Source organism: Silurus aristotelis, assembly GCF_946808225.1.
Source record: "Silurus aristotelis genome assembly, chromosome: 13".
Lineage (NCBI taxonomy): Eukaryota > Metazoa > Chordata > Actinopteri > Siluriformes > Siluridae > Silurus > Silurus aristotelis.
The window spans coordinates 18,752,920-18,772,723 of record NC_139586.1 but is presented as its reverse complement, the minus strand read 5'-3'; the positions used below and the strand labels follow the sequence as shown (position 1 = coordinate 18,772,723).

Genomic DNA, 19,804 nt, shown 5'->3' with positions numbered 1-19,804 from the left:
TCGGGCTCTTGGTGGCCTTTTTGGCAGCCGCTGCGGGCTTCTTTGCCTTCTTCGGGGACTTCTTGGCGGCGGCAACAGGTTTCTTGGCCGCCACCTTCTTGGGCTTCTTCGCCGCGGCGGGCTTCTTCGCCTTAACAGCGACGGGCTTCTTCGCCTTAGTTGCGGTTTTCTTTGCAGGCTTCTTGGCTTCGGTCTGCTTCTTGTTCAGCTTGAAAGAGCCAGACGCGCCGGTCCCTTTGGTCTGTAGAAGTGTCCCTTTCACCACGAGACTCTTGACAGCGAGCTTCACGCGGGAGTTGTTCTTCTCCACATCGTATCCGCCGGCGGCCAAGGCTTTCTTCAGGGCGGCGAGTGACACACCGCTCCTCTCCTTGGACGAGGAAACCGCTTTGACGATGAGATCGCCGACGCTGGGGCCGGCTTTCTTGTCTCTCGATGCGGCTTTCTTTTTCGGCGTTTTAGCCGGCGCGGGAGCAACTTCTGCCATCTCTCTAGTATCTCAGTGCGAGTCAGACTCTGTATACGCTGTGTAACACACAGAAACCTCCCTTTCCTCTGCTGGTGGGCCGGTCTTAAAACCGAGCATGAGAACGTTGTAGACTCAACCGGGCCGCCGCAGAAAGACTGCGCTTCCGCTACACGCTTGCGAGTGTGTTTTCTCGCAGCGTTTCTCGTCGTAAATAAGACGCCGAAGACAAGATCCCGCGCAATCATGCACACATTTCGCGCGTACAGGCTTGCACGTGTTCCCCGAGGCCCGTCATGGCCGAATAGAGAGCAGTGGTCTCTCGCGTTTTGCACGGAAGTGGACCGCGCGCCGGGCGCTCGACGCATTTGGTGCAAAGTGCAGTGTAAAAAGGGGTGAGAAACAGCCATGTCGGTGGAATAGCGTGTGTGGCACGTGAACGGCGAGCCTTGTCAATGTGTCTATGTATTAGCAGTGTGTGAGTGCTGTGCGTAGTATTGGGAACGCAGGCTCTTGTGGGCTGTGTGAAGCACATGTGTTAGTGTATGGCGAACGAGTGCGAGCTCCCCGTGTGCCTCCTGCAGCAGGACTCCCTAAGTATTTGTCATCGTCTGGTCTTCACCACTCGGCCTGGAGCTCCTCCTGCACGGTCCCGTCCTTTAGTAGTCCCAGGCCGACAGGTGTGCCTCGTTGCCCGCTTAACCCTAATTCCAATCAGGTCAGGCTGCTTCAACCCTAATTCGAACAGTGGTGGGCCACTCTAACCCTAATCGAACCGTGGTAACCCTAACCCTAATTCCATTTCACTCAGGCTGCTTTAACCCTAATTCGACCAGTGGTAACCCTAACCTTAACCCTAATTCCATGTCAATCAGGCTGCTTTAACCCTAATTCGAACAGTGGTAACCCTAACACTAACGTTGAATACTTTTGTGCTGCCCTAAGCCAAATTCAAATTATGTGGTGCTGTTATGGCCTGATGTGAAACCTTGTTCTGCTGCTATGGCTCCAATTCAAATGATGCAGTGCCACTATGGCTCTAATATAAACTATGTTGTGCTACTATGGCTTTGATGTGAAACACTGTGCTGCTACTATATCTCTAAAGCTATCTATGTTGTGCTACTATGACTCTAATTCAAATGATGTTGGCCAACTATGGCCCTAAGTCAAACGATGCCGTGCTACTATGGTTCTAATTTATAATACGTTGTGCTGCTAGGGTCCTGATGTGAAACACTGTGCTGCTACTATAGCTCTAATGCTAATTATGTTGTGCTGCTATGACTCTAATCCAACTGATCTTGGCCAACTATGGGTCTAATTCAAATTATGTTGTGCTGCTAGGGCCCTGATGTGAAACACTTTTCTGCTACTATAGCTCTAATGCTAATTATGTTGCGCTCCTATGACTGGTTTTTGCAAAGTAACTGTTGTTGCATGTTATTGTAATGGCAGAATGCATCTAATGTTAAATTTTCCTTATCAATGTCATTATTACGGTAGCTGTAAAATAACTTCCTCAGAGGAAAAAGACAATACATTAGGATGTCTGGCTGCATGTTTGTTTGTTTTATGTGAAACATGACTATATTATACTGTATATTAAAATGTATACAAATGTAGGAATATTATGTTTTTTGCAAACCATGGGTGGCAAAGTCCAAATTATCTCCACTCTGAATACAGTGAAGATGGCATTATCACTCAGCTGGCTGTCTAAAGGATTTTATCTCTAGAAATAGAATAATAGAAAGTAGAAAAATAACTTCTGTGTTAAATACTTTTTATTTACATAATATAATTTTTTTTTTTATTAATTCAAGAGCAATATTTGTAGCATTAGACATACACTGGCGATCAAAATTAGAGAACAATTTATAAACAATTGACCAATTCTGAAATAATGTCATCCTCACTGCTCAACAGTTGAAGGAGTTTTTGTCCTATCTATACCATGCTACCAGAACACCTTTTCCACAAATTAACTAAGGCATTTAAAAAAAACATTATTTTGCAGAAAACACACTGACCAAAATTAGAAAACAAAAATGACTGTAGCATGGAAAAAGATTACAACAACATTTTCTGAAGGTTACAACATTCAGCAATTAGTAGCAAGTGTACAGGCCTTTACTCTCAATGACTTCAGCACATCTGCGGCCACAGGACAGCACTAGTCTCTCACACTGCTCTGTTGTGATTTTGGTCCACTCTTCTTCCAGTCTCCTCCACAGTTCAGTGACTGTAGTGGGTTTCTTGGCCATAACTTTGTCGGCAAGGATTTTCCAGAGGTTCTCTATTGGATTGAGATCAGGACTCTGGGCAGGCCATGTCATTATTTCAATGTTTTCAGTTTCAATAAACTGCTTTACCCATTTTGCTGTGTGACATGGAGCGTTGTCCTGCATGAACACTGGGAACTGATTGGGTGATGAACGCAGGGAAGGAACCATATGTTGTTGAAGAAGGTTCTGATAAACATTTGCATTCACTCTGCAATGTAGCTGTAAAAGAGGCCCAACTCCTGCTGCAGAAAACATGCCCCAAACCATGACACTTCCTCCTTCACTTTTCACTGACTTCTTTACACACTTTGGGTTCAGTCTTTCCCCAGTTTGTCGCCGAACATAATGTTTCCCATCAGACCAAAATAAATTTAACTTGCTTTCATCACTGAAGTGAACTTTGGACCAGTTCTCCTCTATCCACACAACATGCTCCCCAGCAAAGCTTAGTCTAGCCTTTTGATTCTTTCTGCTAATGAGAGGTTTGGTCACTGCAGAGTGGGCTTTCAGTCCAAATGCTCTTAAACGTCGAGACACTGTATGACGAGACAGATCCTTACCCTGTTCAGCGCTGAACTGGTGAGCAATTCCAGCTGCAGTGTGGAAACGATTGCCTATTGAGATCCTCCGCAGTATCCTGTACTCTCTTGTATTTGTCTTCCGTGGACGACCAGCCTTCTTGGCGGACTTGAATGAGTTTGGGATGTTGTAAAGATTCAATATTCTTGAAATCACAGATTTGGAACAACCAACTTGTCTTGCTATGGCTGATAGGGTCATCCCTTTGGCCTTCATCTGGACAACCTGCTGCCGAAGGCTTTGTCACTTTAGAACGGCCCACCATCTTGCAGAGTCAGTGAATCTGGAAGTTAGGCTTCCAGTTAAATAGGGGTTGACAGATAATCGAGGAAATTAACACCAGGTGCCAGATTAACACCAATAACTGGGAGGTATCTGAAAGTCCCGTTGATGTTTAGCGGTTGGTATGACCGCTCCTGCTGGGTGCTGAAGTCCACGATCAACTCCCTAGTTTTGCTGACGTTCAGGAGAAGGTTGTTCTCCTGGCACCATCTCTCCAGGTTTTTAACCTCCTGTAGGTAGGCCGTCTCGTCGTTGTTGGAGATCAGGCCCACCACAACAGTGTCGTCAGCAAACTTGATGGTTGTGGAGTTGGAAGTGGCCACACAGTCATATGTGTACAGTAAGTGCAGCAGGGGGCTCAGAACACAACCCTGGGGAGCTCCAGTGCTAAGGGTGAGGGTGGATGAAGTGTGTTTGCCCACCCGTACGGCTTGTGGTCTGTCAGTCAGGAAGTTAGAGATCCATTGACACAGTGGCAGGCTGAGTCCCAGGACCTCCAACTTAGAGGTGAGTGTGGAGGGAATTATGGTGTTAAATGCTGAACTGTAGTCCACAAACAGCATATTTGTATAATTTCCTTTTCTGTAGTCCAGGTGGCTGATTGTAGTGTGGAGGAGATGTGCAATGGCGTCTTCAGTAGAACGGTTCTGACGGTACGCAAACTGTAGTGGGTCCAGTGTGTCTGGTAGTGATGCAGTGATAAAGTCCCTGACCAGTCTTTCAAAGCACTTTATCACTACTGAGGTCAAGGCAACAGGGCAATAGTGGTTAAGGCAGGCGGGCTCGGGTTTCTTTGGGACAGAAACAATGGTGGACTGTTTGAAACATGAGGGGACAACAAATTGTTCCAGTGAAAGGTTGAATATCTCAGTGAACACCGGTGCTAGCTGGTCAGCGCAGGCTTTCAGAACCCGACCTGTGATGCCATCTGGTCCTGCTGCCTTCCTGGTATTCACTCTCTTGAATGCCCTCCTCACGTCATGTTCCTAGATAGTGAACATGTTTACCTCTCCAGCTCTCTCGGCGTGCACGGTGTTTGTGCCTCTAGCGCCGCTAGTGTGGTTAGCTGCAGCCTCGAAACGAGCATAAAAGGTGTTTAGCTTTCACCATTCACCATTTTGGAAGATGGTGTTCTATATTCCGTTATTGTTTTTTGTCCCTGCCACAGGCTCCTAGAGCCACCATGTTGGAACTGGGACTCTAGTTTCCTCCCGTAGCGCCGCTTTGCATCCTTCACCGCTCTGCGAACACTGTAAGACGCACTGTAAGTTTGGAGACACACCATAATACTGTTCACATATAGTGACATGCTTGGAGAAATGACCATAGAACAGCACATTGAGAGTGAAGGTAATGGCCTACAGATACTGGTTGAGAAATGTGGGAACAGATATCATGTCTTAGACAATGAAAAGAGAGAGAATCATGCTCAGGTCACAGAACTGCTACAGAAGATTGATGAAATGATGTCAAAGATGAAGAAAAAGACATGTCCACAAAATGTATTGATGATAAAAAGGATTGAAAGGAAGTTGCCTTATTAATAGAAGAAGAATAGAAAAAAAAAGGATAAAGAGTTTCTGCAAAAGATTTTGCATTTAAGCAAAGATTACTGGCAAAGTACACACTCCAGAGGAGATGAGAGCATGGATGCACCAATGAAGTGTATGTGTCTATTTTATGTATTATCTTCAATTCAACTATTTATATATTAACGTAGTATAAAATAGATGTATTATTACCTTTACAGTAAGCAGAACACAGACACTGACATAAAAGCAACAAATGGCTCTCAAAACAATATAGGTCTTAGGGTGCTGGAGGCTAAGAGTACCGTATTTTTCGGACTATAAGCCGCTACTTTTTTCCCAAGTTTTGAACCCCGCGGCTTAAACAACGAAGCGGCTAATATATGGATTTTTCCCGGTTTCACAAACTTCAAGCCAAAAGACTGAGCGACATAACATGGCACGACTGTATTTTTCAGCCATAACTCTTAATATTCATGTTTTTTTATGAGCATCTATTTACATCAGAAACACACATTGAAACTCAAGGATCAAGTTAGGGAGATGTTAGATTGAAAATGGGGCAGACATTTGGTAAAAAGCATATCTCTATAGTAGTGCGAGTATTAATCAACAAGTGTACAAATCCTCTTAAATGCCAGGTTCTCTGAAATTAATATCGTCAGAGGGTCATCTTGTTGATCTCCCCAACTTCATTCTTTTCACAGAAACACATTCAATTCCAGACCAACATGAGTTAGAATGCTCCAGCCAGAAGGTGTGGAAGTGGCTTGATATTACACCACCATCTTTGAAATACATCAGTCTCAGAAAGCTCTACACAAAGGTTTATGTCTACTGACCTTAAAAGCCTTTAGAATAAGAAATGTTATTAACATTTACATTAATGTAAAAATTAAAGATATCACTGAAACCTAAAAAAGGGAAAACAATTATGTAGAAAGGAAACAAATGATGTAGAGAGTCATTACAGTTAAACCGAGGAACTTCTTTATGTTCAAACTCAAGTTTGATATAAAAAAAATAATTTATAGCAATTATCATGGTATTTATGGCATTTATTTTATATTATTCATTTTATGGCATTTACCACCTGTGCGCCTTAACCTGTACTGCCCTAAACCATAATCAGTTAATCAGTTGTCATGACCAAATGTAAGGCATATAAGAAAGAAAGGATTTAGAGCTGGCCTATGTCCCAATTTATATATATAAAATGCGCATGGGACTCAATTCACCCAATATCAACATGTATGTACCAAATAATCCGATTATTTATATATATATATATATATATATATATAATTAAATAATTAAATTATAATATAATTGTAATTTAATATACACGTTAATATGTCTAGCGATGTGGTTTGGAACCGCTGCATTGTGGAATTTCGTGAGCGTTATGGATATACTACAGTGTATTATACAAAATCGACCTGTTTGTTTGTTTGTTTGAGATTTGCGCTAACAGCTACCGGTTTTTGACATGGGGATTCTTTTCCAAACGCGTTAGGTATGAACCTCCTCCCTTTCCGTAGTCAGGACGTGCAGCATTGCGGAAACAGTCGCTTGTTTTCTATACTCATTTGTATTTCCGATGAAGGAACTTCTCTCAGGTTTTGGATGAAAACATACACACCTATCCACAGAAGAAGAACTGGAAGCGTTTGGACATTATAATTTGTTGGTGCTGGTTAGCTGTTTCGCAGGCTGAGTGTAGGACTGTGAGAGTTTAGCGATGGTAAAACGCGCAGTGCGCTCGTGTGGACTTGTATTTGTTGTGTGTTTGCTATTCGGGGACTTCGTGTGGGGATGGTTTCACAACAACAACAACAATAACAAAATTGGAGACAACCGACAACATCACAGGCACGTCAGTGAGGTGACACCGGACAGTGAGGATCAGAGCTGTTTCTGCCATGTGAGTTCGAGTTATTATGAACATTACGAGTTATTATGAATATAAAATAATAAAGTCTACAGAAGTTTTATTCACTTCATTCGGTCACTGTTTTGGTGACCAGCTCCTGCGCATCCTTCTGGCACGTTCTATTGCCACTAGGCCGTGACGTCATTGCCGCGCGACCTCCACTTCGTGTGCACGTCCAAGCTTTTTGAACTTCCTCTTTTTTTTCTTCTGAATCACGAAACATTTTTATTCAGTTTTTATTTATGATTTATATATGTTGATGTGTATGTGTTACGTTAAACGTGTTAAAATTATTTTTCCATCAGTGCACAAAAAAACATTTTTAATTTATATATTTGTTTTCCCATGATCGGTACAGTAATCCGGGTTTTATATAATAAATATTGTAAAAGGACATGGGGCTCTGTATAGACAAGGCTAAACCCTGGCAAATAGCTAAGTCTCTTTATTTTTGTTGGTCTTATTTATTTAAAATGATGTCCTTTTTTTGCAACGGGAGGGGGATAAAGTCCACGAATAGGCAACGCTTTAATTATGCAACAAAAAAAACAATCCCCGAGAACATTCGGGTGTCTGTGGCGGCGCTTACTAAGCGTGGTGTTGTTTGATTGGCTGAACATTGCTACCTTGTGCACAGTATCATGTGATGTGTAGTTCTCCAATTCCTCCCTGACTGTCGCACAGTGCTGGATTGAACCAAACGAGGAAACTACAAAATAAGGGGCGGCACTACATTTGACGCTTGTCGTGTTTGTGGGCGTGGCACGATCTGCACGCGGTAGTTGATTTTGTTTTAAAGCGGCAGCTTGATCGCGAGTGCACGGAGATTCCAGCTGTCTCGCAACTACGCAATTGCGCTGCAAGATGAACAAGTGTTCTTATTGTACACGATTGTCGGATATACGATCAAGCAATTCATGGAGGAAAAGCACTTTTACTGTCAGCCTGTTTGGACTTCTGGTATTATTTCACATCACACAAAGTGTAAGGGTTTTGACACTTACTTACTTACTCAAGGGATTTGACACTTACTCATGACACTTGGACACTTGAAATGCTTTGCTTTTACAGCATACTTTATATTATAACTATCCTGTTGTGTTTGACAGAATTTTACGCTCTTTGCATGTTATGGTCTTATTTATATTTCTCTCTCTCTCTCTCTCTCTCTCTCTCTCTCTATATATATATATATATATATATATATATATATATATATATATATATATATATATATATATATATATATATATACATACACACATCTTATTTAGTTTTTGTCTAGATTGTTTGAACACATTGACCAATTTTCAGAGTTGTAAATTGCATATAAACCGAAATGACATGGCCTTGAAAATTTCTGTCTCAAATACACATTGTTATAGTTTTTACAGTTGTAACCATGAGCGACTCTGCTGTACCAATTTTTCAACATCTTTATCAGTTTCTTTATTCTGTACTATAAGTTTTTCTTCTGCATTAAAAAGAAAATGAAAAAAAAGAAACTGACTCTTTTCAGAGTATGATATAATGCTTTTGCTACATCACTCATCTTGGCTGTTTTCGCCTGCTCTTTTGTGTTAATCGGATGGTTTAGTTTAGGTCTGTTGCTTTGATTAATTGAAGATGTAAATAATTTAGGTGCCCATCGAATACCTTACCTGTCTCGCACAAGCAGCTGTTTATCCATAATGCATGTGTTGTTGGGATTGCAAGTGAAAAGGGAAAGGAGGTTTGGAGATTATTGGAGTTGCACCTCTCGGTTTAATTGCGTATACTCAAAAGTGCACTTTATGTATGTGCATGATTGAAATAAACTGTTTTGTCGTCTTTGTCGTTTAAAGTTGACAGGCGTTTTGGATGACTGCTTCTGTGACATTGAGAGCATCGACGTCTTCAACAACTTCAAGATCTTTCCGCTCGTACGCAAGCTCATTGAACAAGACTTCTTCAGATACTACAGGGTGAGTCGAGCCTGTTCTCATAATTGCATTTTTTATTGTTGGTTATTTCACGCACTGGCAATCTCTTTTGATTTTGATTTTGAAAATCGAATAGAGGCGTCTCATGATTTTTAATGCTCAAATCCTGGTCATGTATTGAAGCAGAATCGAAATTAACCCTCCTTCCACTTCTTACACAAGTTCACACTTGCTGCTCCCCCCCTCACTTTTTTCCAGCATCACAAGGTCTCCAAATGTTAAATGATTCATCTGATTTACCCACAGTGAAGAGAAATAAATTGCCAAAGCTGATATATGCACGGTCATGGGTGAATGTAAGATTGTTGCATGCAGTGCTGTACAAGCATCCTCTATACAGAGCTGAGCTACAGGAAGTGGCTTTGTCTCAGTGGAAGATATAGATTAGATCTCTGATTAAAGTTATCGGTTTTGAATCTCTCACTTAATTCTTTTACAATAATTCATTTGCTGATTTTTCTAAGATCTGCTAATGTACTGTGATACCATTGAAAAAGCAGCAGTCATTTTTTTTTTTTTATTCTCTCTCGACAGGTGAACCTGAAACGTCCGTGTCCATTCTGGCCTGACGACGGCCACTGCTCGATCAAGGACTGCCACGTGGAACCCTGCCCGGAGGTTAGGCTACAACAGCTCTGCTGTTTTTTTTGTCTCTTTACCCTTAATTACATGACCCGTGAGGTTAAGTAAATTTTTTTTCCCTTACCATGTGTTTCATTGTACAGAGCAAGATCCCAGTGGGAATTAAATCAGGCAACTTTAATAAGGTCAGAGAAACTCTGTTTAAAATTTATTGACTATAAAGTTTTTGTGATTTGTGTCGTTTACTGTATGTTTCGCTCATTTCTAAGGTTTTGTAATGTACTATATTATATTGCAGTCCATCTTTTTTAATATATATAAATGTCAAACATGACATTCATTCTGTCATTAAAACTAAAACAAAGTTGTTGCATTTGGTGATGCATTATTTGTCCCATGTTTAGCTTGGACATTAAGCGTGCTTTGTTTGTTAAAAAAGCTTACAGGTTTGTGTAATGAAGCAGAGCCCTACGGTTAGGTGCACTTTTTTTTTTTTTTTTTTAACACTTAGTGTCACGTCAGCACACGGCACTCTTTTAAAGAGCTCTCACTGTTTGCATGTGTGTGTGCGTGACCAGAGTGCTGAGACATCTGGTGCTGTGATAACAGTCAAGGTCACTTCAGAAACATTTAGACCAGTCAGTGAACTCTGAGCACTGAGCATACAAACATATTCTAATGACAGCATTACACTGCGGCTGTGAATTGTTCATATTGTTTTTAGGGATAGAAACAGATCAGTTTTACAGGAAAAAAGTTCTGAAGTAATTCTTAATGAACAAGCTAGAGATAATAGGAAAAAACGCCTCGGATGACATGGAACGGTAAGATGAACCAGACTCTATACTGTTGAAACAAACAGTAAAAGTGAGTTGAAGTGTGTTCAAAGGATGTTCAGAAAGATATTATTGACAATAAGTGTCCATGTGAGATTACTCACTAATGAGTTTTATTCAGAGAAAATTTTTAAATGTTCTGTTTTAGATCATCATATGATTGCAGCTGACACTTGTAGTTATAAAAATATGGTACAGTTGAGATGACGGGATATACATTAAACAAGCAGAGAACATGCACTAAGAACTACACTTATAACTTGTTGCTTAAATAAACTGAGAACAAAGAACGCACACTTGGCTTCTGGTTACTAGGAGACCGCAATAGCAAAACATACAAAGAGGTCTGAGCAGCTTGACTCAAAACTCCAGCACTTGCAACCCAGTCTTATCAACAGCATTAACAATATGTTGTTACACATGGGACAGCATCCATTACTAACTTTTTTTTTTTTTTTAACTACCCATTAAAATCAATTACTGCTTATCCCAATTGGACCAGCTGTGTAATGTAACTTCAAAATTTCCTTTAACTCTGACATGAGTTCTAACACATGTCTCTTTTCTGGCAGTATTCTTTTGCTGTGAACACTATCAGAGACATTAAGGAATGTGAACAGGCTCATGAGCTCGGTGCCATTAACAGCACACTGAGGTATGTAGTTAACACGCACACTTTCAAATTGTTGTTGCTGCTGACTTACTTTTTTGACAAAGCCATGTTTGTGAAAGCAAAAAACATGCTTTACTACGAAACTGCTTATGTATCAGATATTGCTGTGGTTTCTCACTATTGCCTCATTTTTGTCAATAGTAATCAAAGTAAAGAGGCATTTGAGGACTGGGCTCATCATGATGATGCCCAGGATCACTTCTGTGGCCTGGATGGTAAGGATCTGCACTTTCTTTATAACATTTCTTTCCCAAATACACTCTAGACACACTCATTTCTTGTTTTGTGTTTTTTGCAGACGAGACGTCTCCTGATGCTGAGTATGTGGATCTACGCTTAAATCCTGAACGCTATACTGGGTATAAAGGACCCTCTGCATGGAGAGTGTGGAATAGCATCTATGAGGAGAACTGCTTCAAGTGAGAGATTTAGATTACTGGGAAATAAACTATAAAATATATAAAGACTTGTGGATTCAATAATGCAGACTATAATAATGCAGACTATAATGCAGACAATAATGCAGAAAATAATAATTAATAATAGAAATAATTTGTATTAAAATGAATCACTCTGTCCAAAACGTTTCCAAATCCAAAAACAAGAATTATAATTGTATCTTACCATTATCTTTTTTTAAAATCTCGTCAAGGACACACATTGTAGTGAATGCTTCACATTTGACTATGACTGTTACATTAACACCTTATAAAAATAAAAGAATATTTAATCTGGGAAAGACATTCTGAGCCAGGTTAAAAAATGTCACATCTATTTTCGTTTTGTAAAATGTGTTCATAATAAAAAGTCACACAGTTGCAATAATCATGGTAATTGCAGCTTCTCAGCAGTTCTAACATAAATAAAGGTATTATTTCACTTGATAATATCATTAGAATATTAGTTGCAAAAGAAAATTCTAATAGAAAGAATACCACCATTGTCACGGAAAAATATATGATTATATTTGGGACACCCTGTATGATGCTCTTATTAATAATTGATTGTGTTTTATTCACTTCAAAATTCTGTGTCTATTTTTAGGCCACGGTCAGTGTATCGACCTCTTAACCCTTTGGCTCCAAGTCGTGGTGAGTTTTCTTTTTCTTCTGTCTGAATTGCTTTACATTTGTAAAATGTAAAATGATTTTTAAATTATCATTTTTTCTGCAAATTTTCTAGGTGATGATGATGGTGAGTAAATTTTTGTATGCATTTCTATGTAGGTCCATCACTAAATGAAAAAAAATGTAAAAAAAAAAAAAATACAATTGTGTGTGTGTGTGTGTGTGTGTGTGTGTGTGTGTGTGTGTGTGTGTGTGTGTGTGTGTGTGTGTATAATTATATGATTTTATACATTTGTTTGTGTTTATTGTGGTTTGTGCAAGAGATCAAATCTTAAATCTTTAATAAGCACTTTTTTGACCTACTTGCTCTGTACGTGCTGATTTGACATTCAGTTTATGTTTACTTTGTTCACACAGGTGAAGGCTTTTACAACTGGCTGGAAGGTAACTACTTCTTTCTCATTGTCAGCACATTTCCACAGACACAGCTCCAGTCCATATGGCAGACAAATACACTATGGCTGAGCTTACACACACACACACACACACACACACACACACACACACACACACACACACACACACACTATTACTATTTACTTAGCATTCTGCTAAATGCACAGATCTCTCTAAACATATTCCCGATGAGGGTATTTTCTTTTCTCTCGTAAGCTGTTCTAATTTAGACCTCATTCACAGAGATCTTGTGTAGCGTTCTGGTACACAGGGAAGGATGACACGGTTGGGTTGCAGGGCTCACCAGTTTGGTGTGCGGATACACTTGTAAACTAAAGGGCATGGAAGACCGGAACATTTCACCATCAGGTCTAAAACTAAGTTGACCTTAACCTCCTAAGACCTGAGCTTTGGTTTGGCTTGCATTTTAGATTTCTTCCAGTTATTTTGGGTTAGGAAGAACCAATAATTATAATAACCATATATTTTCTTTGAACATGAAGCTCTTCTTGGAAAAAAATGATGTCACTTATGTGGACACTCGGTCTGTATCTACAGAAAACAATAAAGACACCATTGTGCACAATGTCCACGTATGTGGACACCCAGGTCGTAGGAGGCTAAATACTAATTACTGTGCAGCTGAGACTGATTATAGTGCACTATTTTTAGTGCCTTCAGAGAATATTTTGTGAACCAGGTCAAGCACATTTATTGGTTTATTTTAAATGCACCTTAGATGAACCGATAAATGAACTTAGAAAAACAGACCATATAATGTTTATCTTCTACATCATATGGACACCTGGCAATAAGATTCTATATGCTTTTGACAATCCCAGTCAGCATTTAGACCTCATTTGCTGTTATAACCTTTGTTATAACTATACTTTTCAGGAAAGAGTAAGGCACTAGTTCAAAATGGCAGGTACTGATGTAGTGTGAGGATTCCTGGGGTGCAGTCAGAATTCCAATTCATCCCAGAGGTGTTCAGGAGGGTTGAGGTCAGAGTGCGGTCTGTAGCAGGCCATTCATGATCTTCCATTGATCTTAATATGGATGAAGTGTTTATTTCAACTCTGTAAAATTGAATGCCAGATTTTGTTCCCAGGCATTTTGTGCCAATGGACAGGTGTCACTAAGTACTACTGACATGCTTGTTTTTTTTTCTAATCTAGGGTTATCTTTAAGACCAATTTGAGATAATTAGCTTTAATTTTTTAATGTTTGCTGTCATAACGCTTGTAAAAGATACGTGTGTTTGTTTTTCTGCTGTAGGATTGTGTCTGGAGAAGAGAGTGTTCTACCGGCTTATCTCTGGTCTCCATAGCAGCATTAATATCCACCTGTCTGCTGAATACCTTCTGGATGGTGAGTGTCAAAGAATTGCAGATTAAAAATTCTGATTTGGTTTTGGTCTCCAAAATGACTTGACAGCAATGAAAAAACATTTTGAATGTTGGATATTGAAAATCTTTAAATAATAATACAGTTGCAAATTTCTAGACTTTTTTTGCACATACAGTTAGTGAAATTAAGTATTTGGAAAGTGTGATTCAGTTTACATGGAACTGAACTTGTAGTTAGAATTAATGGTAGGTAAAGTAGTCCTAAAGCTCCAGTGCAAAATCATAGAAGCAAAATCTGGACGTTAAACATCTCTTTGCTGACTATATAAAGAGGAAATTGTGTATAAAAAATCGATTAAGTTTAAGTTTATTTCTATAGTGCTTTTCACAATGGATATTGTCTCAAAGCAGCTTTACAGAACATAAGAATTATAGAACAAAAAATTGTGTATATGGGAATTATGTGTGTTTATTCCTGATGAGCAGCCATGGCGACTGTGGCAAGGAAAAACTCCCTTTAGATGTTATGAGGAAGAAACCTTGAGAGGAACCAGAATCAAAAGGGGAACCCATCCTCATTTGGGTGACATCAAGAGTATAAAAATACAAAACACCAGAGAAAGAGAACTACCATGAGCACCGGAGTGTGAGATTCTATAGATTTATACATGAAGTGGTATCCAAAGTGTGCTGGTACATCTTTAGATGTGTGCTCCATGACGTTTGTTTGGTCTGAGAAGTAGGGATATAAATCTGTGATCCATTACCACTGTAGATGGCGGTAATGCTCTACTTAAGAATGTGAACCGCCAACAAAGAAGAATCATGGCAGTTTTTGGTGCTTGATTTGAGACTTGGCACATCAGTAAAATAAATGTTTAGTGATTACATTTTTTTTATATCTGAGTAGAGAAGGGACATTGTGAGTAAATGTGTGTTGCATTGAAGGTTTAAATTTCACCTCTTTTATATTTATTTATTTATATTTTTAATAAAAATGGTCAAACAGAAATGCATGCTGTGCGTGTTAATAGAATTAGTAGCGTTAAGACGAATTTGACGTTAACGCGTTATTAACGCATTAGTTTTGACAGTCTTTATATATATTTATTTTCTGCTGCTGAAATGGTTTTCTGCTTTCTCACTCTCCCACCTATGTTGTGTGTACACACCTATGTACTTGATGGTGTAAATGTAAACAGAGGGCTGGGGGAAGACATCATGGGGCCCCAATGTGCATGAGTTCCGCCAGAGGTTCGATCCTGCTGAGACCAAGGGCGAGGGAACACGCAGGTTGAAGAACCTTTACTTCTTGTACCTGATCGAGCTGAGAGCGCTTTCCAAAGTGGCACCGTATTTCGAGCGTTCATTCATCAACCTTTACACAGGCAACGCACAGGAAGACTCCGCTACCAAAGAGCTGCTGCTGCAGATCTTTAACGAGACCAAGTGAGAGCCAGATGCAAAAATAAAATCGTGATACGTGCTACGAGATGAATTTTTAATACATGTTTTGGAATAAACTTCTGGACTGTTCTTCTGCCTGTTTCTCTGCAGAGCTTTCCCCATGCACTTTGATGAGAGCTCCATGTTTGCTGGCCACAAAATAGAAGCGATACAATTAAAGGTATGTAGGAAGTCTGTGCAAAACGCACTTTCAGACTTGCAAAACACATGCAGACTGCTCTACATATGACGTAAAAGAGGGTCATTTGTCACGTCTTTTGAATGCTAAATATGTAAATAGGAGGAATGTAGAAAGTTTTAGTCCCTCTTGTCTTTTTATTCAGAATCCTATATGTTTCGCCACTGTGATATGAACAGAATCAACCTACAAGCCTGTGTTTCTTAGAATAGACCACAATGTTTGCTCTGTATGTGGTATTAGTTCTAGATAGATTGCTTCACACATCTGAGCCAAATGGTGTGATTTGAGAAGACGCTTTACCATGGTTTTAATTAGTATCCTAGATTACAATAATATCATTCTGTTTAGATTATGCTACCACTTCCAATGATTTTTTGATTTTGCATATGCTAAGCAGTTTGTTTTGCCTCACTCTGTCAACAGGAAGAGTTCAGGCTCCACTTTAAGAACATTTCTCGTATAATGGATTGCGTGGGCTGCAGTAAATGTCGACTGTGGGGGAAGTTACAGGTATTTGTACAAGTGTTGCTTTCATTCTCTAAACAACCCCCCACACACACATTTGGTTTGCACATTTCTTTACATTCGATGCAATTCTTTGGAAGAAAAAAAAAGTTTACTCTTTGGACTATGTAATACTCTTAGGCTGTTTTTAGTCTACAAATATTTTTAAGCTGTGTAACAGACTTCAATGATCTTTTGACAAACCAACTTAAGTGTTTTTTTTAACACACCCTAAATTGTTACACTTTGTTTTTCTCCTCCCAGACCCAGGGATTGGGCACCGCCCTAAGAATCCTCTTCTCTGAGAAAGAGATCAAGAATCTTCCAGAAAACAGTCCCTCTAAAGGCTTCCAGCTCACACGCCAGGAGATTGTGGCTTTGCTTAATGGCTTTGCGAGGTATGGATTAAAATGCAGGTTAAATACAAGTACTGTCTGTCCTCGTGTCTTTCCATCAGCAAGCAAATTCTAATGAGAGACCTCATGTCGGTTTTTATGATATTTTAATAGCTTTAAATGTGATGCCACTGGGGGTTTTTTTTGTTAAGTTTTTACTTCAGAACACCTTGTGTGATATTGAATCAATATTTGCTCAAAGAAATTTTTTTTAAATATTTATTTATCTCAAAGACAGATGACTAACGTCACAAAAGCAGGTAGTGTTGTTAAATGCTTTATATAATTGTATTAACATTTTATATTAGATTTTGCATAAAACAGACCATAAACCTCACCATCAGTATTATCTTTATAGATACCAGTTTTTGAACAAGAAACATAAACAGATATAAGAATGAACTGAATAACTTTTCCATATCAAACTATCAATAATAAATAATACATTGTATTTTTTTTTTTATATATTTTTTTGTCTGAGGTTTTTTAGATGATTATGGACAGTATAGGCTAGTGAACATCATGGTCTCCTTCTGACTCTGTCCTAAATACACTGTTGTTCACCTTAAATAGGATTTTGCATGTTAAAACCTGTTTCTGTTTTTCTCCCTGTCTCTGCTTCGCTGTCCCTTAATATAGACTCTCTACCAGTATAAAAGAGCTGCACAACTTCAGAACACTTCTGAAAGACCAGAGGTAACACACACTTAGGCCACCAGGTGGTGCCAGCCCACAGGACACTGCAATAGGCTCATCTTCCTCAACTGGAGACCTTTATCAGGGACTTTAAAAGTGTGTGGCCAACAGGAAATCTCCCCCGCTGAGCTTCCCCAATCACTCTGCTCTGTTCTGCTTTTCTCTGCTGTCGGGCTAACAGGAAATAAAACACTGCAACACTGCAGCTCACAGCGCGTCAGACCGCCAGCTTCTCACTGAAACAGGAATCTGAGGCAGAACCAGAGCGCACACCTGTTTCCCCAATCATTGATCTAGACTAAATAGCTCTTTTTTAACAGCACCTCGAAAATAGTTTTTTTTTTTCTTGTTCAGGGTTTGTTTGTTTTACTTTTTGTGTATGAGAGAGCAGGAATGTAATATATTTGTGTGTCAGTGCGAGCGTGCATGCACATGTGGCTTCTTGAAATGGTTGCTAATTTCCTCAATATTTTGATGCACCCAAGTCACCAAGAATAAAAAATTGGCTTTTCATTTTAACATTAAATGCTGCCTTGTAGGACCCTAGACTTTTCTATGTACTGAAATAAGGATATGTAGCAAATGTTACAACAACAAGCATCTCATAACAAGCAATATAGTTACAGTGTAGGATATCTGTAAATGATCTGCAATGACAGCAAATATTACTAGATTGACCGAACTTCAGTATTAATTTAAAATACTCAGTTGCTTGGTTTGCAATCCAAAGCTTTTCTTAAAAAAAATTTTAAAAAAGGAGAAAGAAATCTAATTTTTTGTGTCAGATAGCTCATCTTATGTGAGTGCTTTATATGTCAAAAAAAAAAAGAAATCATACAATGATATTTGTGTGAGAGAGCGTTTCTTTACAGAAATTCCTTTTAATACAGTGGGATAGTAACCAAACACATGTCCCATGTTAATTCTCTTTTGGTGTCAGACCATGTTAAGTGTGTAAGCAGAAGCTGCCATATATTTTCTGTACACATAAACGCAACACAGTAAACTCAAGAATTAGACACCCGTAATGAAAATTCCCCAAGAACTAAAATGTGAAATTAACCTGAGCGGCAAATTCACTTTCTGGTGTCAGTCACACTGACACAAGCCATTAATGGTTTATTAATCTGTGAGCTCATGTATGTGGAAGAGGGTAAATGGTGCTTTATTTTATTGTTTAATTATTTTTTTTTTTATTTAAATTGCATTTTATTTCATTGTATTTTATTATTACATAAATATCAACATTAATTAAACCAAAGCTAGGCTACAGTTTTAATTGTTGTATTGTTGAGCTTCTACAATCACTTTTTACATGAATTTTGCAGAAATTAATTGCGTTTACTGTTTTCATGCTGTTCCTTGCCAGTTGCCACTTCATTGGGTGCACTTGTTGAGGATATCGTTACTGATATGTTGCTATGTGTCAGCCCCTTGTACCAGGATCATCAGTGCAAAGGGAGAACCAAAGTATCAAACTTAACTTTATTATTAGTTTGGTGGCTCATTATAACCAGTAAAAGGAATGTAGATATAAGTATGTCTAATAAACTGGCAATGAATTCAGTGTGTATTTGTTTAGAATCATGCTGATGAAGGGTGGCATTAGCACTTGATTTCAATCTATGTAGACACTTATCTTTTATGTTCAAATAGGGAGATAAGAATGTAACACCTGTAATTGTTAATAGATCAATGTCTAAGAGAAGCGTGCGCGTGTGCGTCCAGCTTTGCATGATATATAGAGCACCGCAGCATCCTGCGTGTTCCACTTGTCTGCCTTAACATTACAAAAAAAAACCTCTCTACTAAACAGATTGTGTCTTCAGAGTTTGCAATGTTCCTACATTTTCTTATCAATGAACAGAAGCATCAGTGATTAAAAAAAGGACTAAAAGCAACTTAATGAAAGCAGCCCTTACTAAAAATGAAGTCATTTTCTGCCACAGTGATTTCAGCCTTCTGTGCTTTTACTGAGCAGGTACCAGCAATTTTTAATGAAACGCTTAAGATTATAAATTTCATTAAATAGTAACTATTCTGTATACAGTTAGAGGAAAAGGATTTTACAGTGCTGAGGATCAGACCTAATATTCTCTTTATGACCTGAGCTCACCTAAAGCCATTCTACATGTGATTTAACACAAATATTCTTCTTCACATTAAGTGGCAGCTGTGCGATCTGCGTTTCTTTTTAATTGGCCCAGATTTTCGCATTTGTAAAAGAGGGATTTTCATTTTTTTTACTGTCTGTGTGCATTATAACGGTTCATCTGTTTCTTTGTGTACTTGTCAATGTATTTATTTAAAAGGAGGAATAAAACCATCTTTGAATGTCTCTGTGTCTGTGCAGTGCTTGATTGCAATGGATTCATTTATCAAAAAAACTCAAATAAAACAACCTGAAAAGAATAAAATTGGAACCAAATGTGGGTTTTTCTGAGTTCTTAATCATCCTGTCATAGAGTGTAGTCATAGAAAAATTTGAATATAGACCAAATGTACTGGAAATATTAAGGATATACTTAAAAAGTGTGAA

The 19,804-nt window shown here is 38.9% G+C and overlaps 1 protein-coding gene and 1 pseudogene across 2 annotated transcripts in view; one reads left to right on the top strand and one right to left on the bottom strand.

Annotated features, from left to right (window-relative positions):
- LOC310736147 (histone H1 pseudogene) overlaps positions 1-487 on the bottom strand; it is a 615-nt pseudogene extending 128 nt beyond the window's left edge. The window contains exon 1 of the transcript in view: positions 1-487. This exon is cut by the window's left edge and continues 128 nt beyond it. The product of the transcript in view is annotated as a histone H1 pseudogene (transcript).
- Positions 488-6,669: 6,182 nt separating this feature from the next.
- On the top strand, positions 6,670-19,603 carry ero1b (endoplasmic reticulum oxidoreductase 1 beta). Its single transcript, XM_083559502.1, has 16 exons — positions 6,670-7,068; positions 8,922-9,041; positions 9,594-9,677; positions 9,785-9,826; positions 11,050-11,132; positions 11,292-11,365; positions 11,449-11,569; positions 12,195-12,241; positions 12,333-12,344; positions 12,635-12,661; positions 13,952-14,044; positions 15,225-15,471; positions 15,580-15,649; positions 16,094-16,180; positions 16,439-16,572; positions 17,209-19,603. Exons 1-16 carry the CDS (start codon positions 6,886-6,888, stop codon positions 17,267-17,269), a joined length of 1,485 nt encoding a protein of 494 aa, XP_083415628.1. The 5' UTR covers positions 6,670-6,885; the 3' UTR covers positions 17,270-19,603.
- The last annotated feature ends 201 nt before the right edge of the window (positions 19,604-19,804 follow it).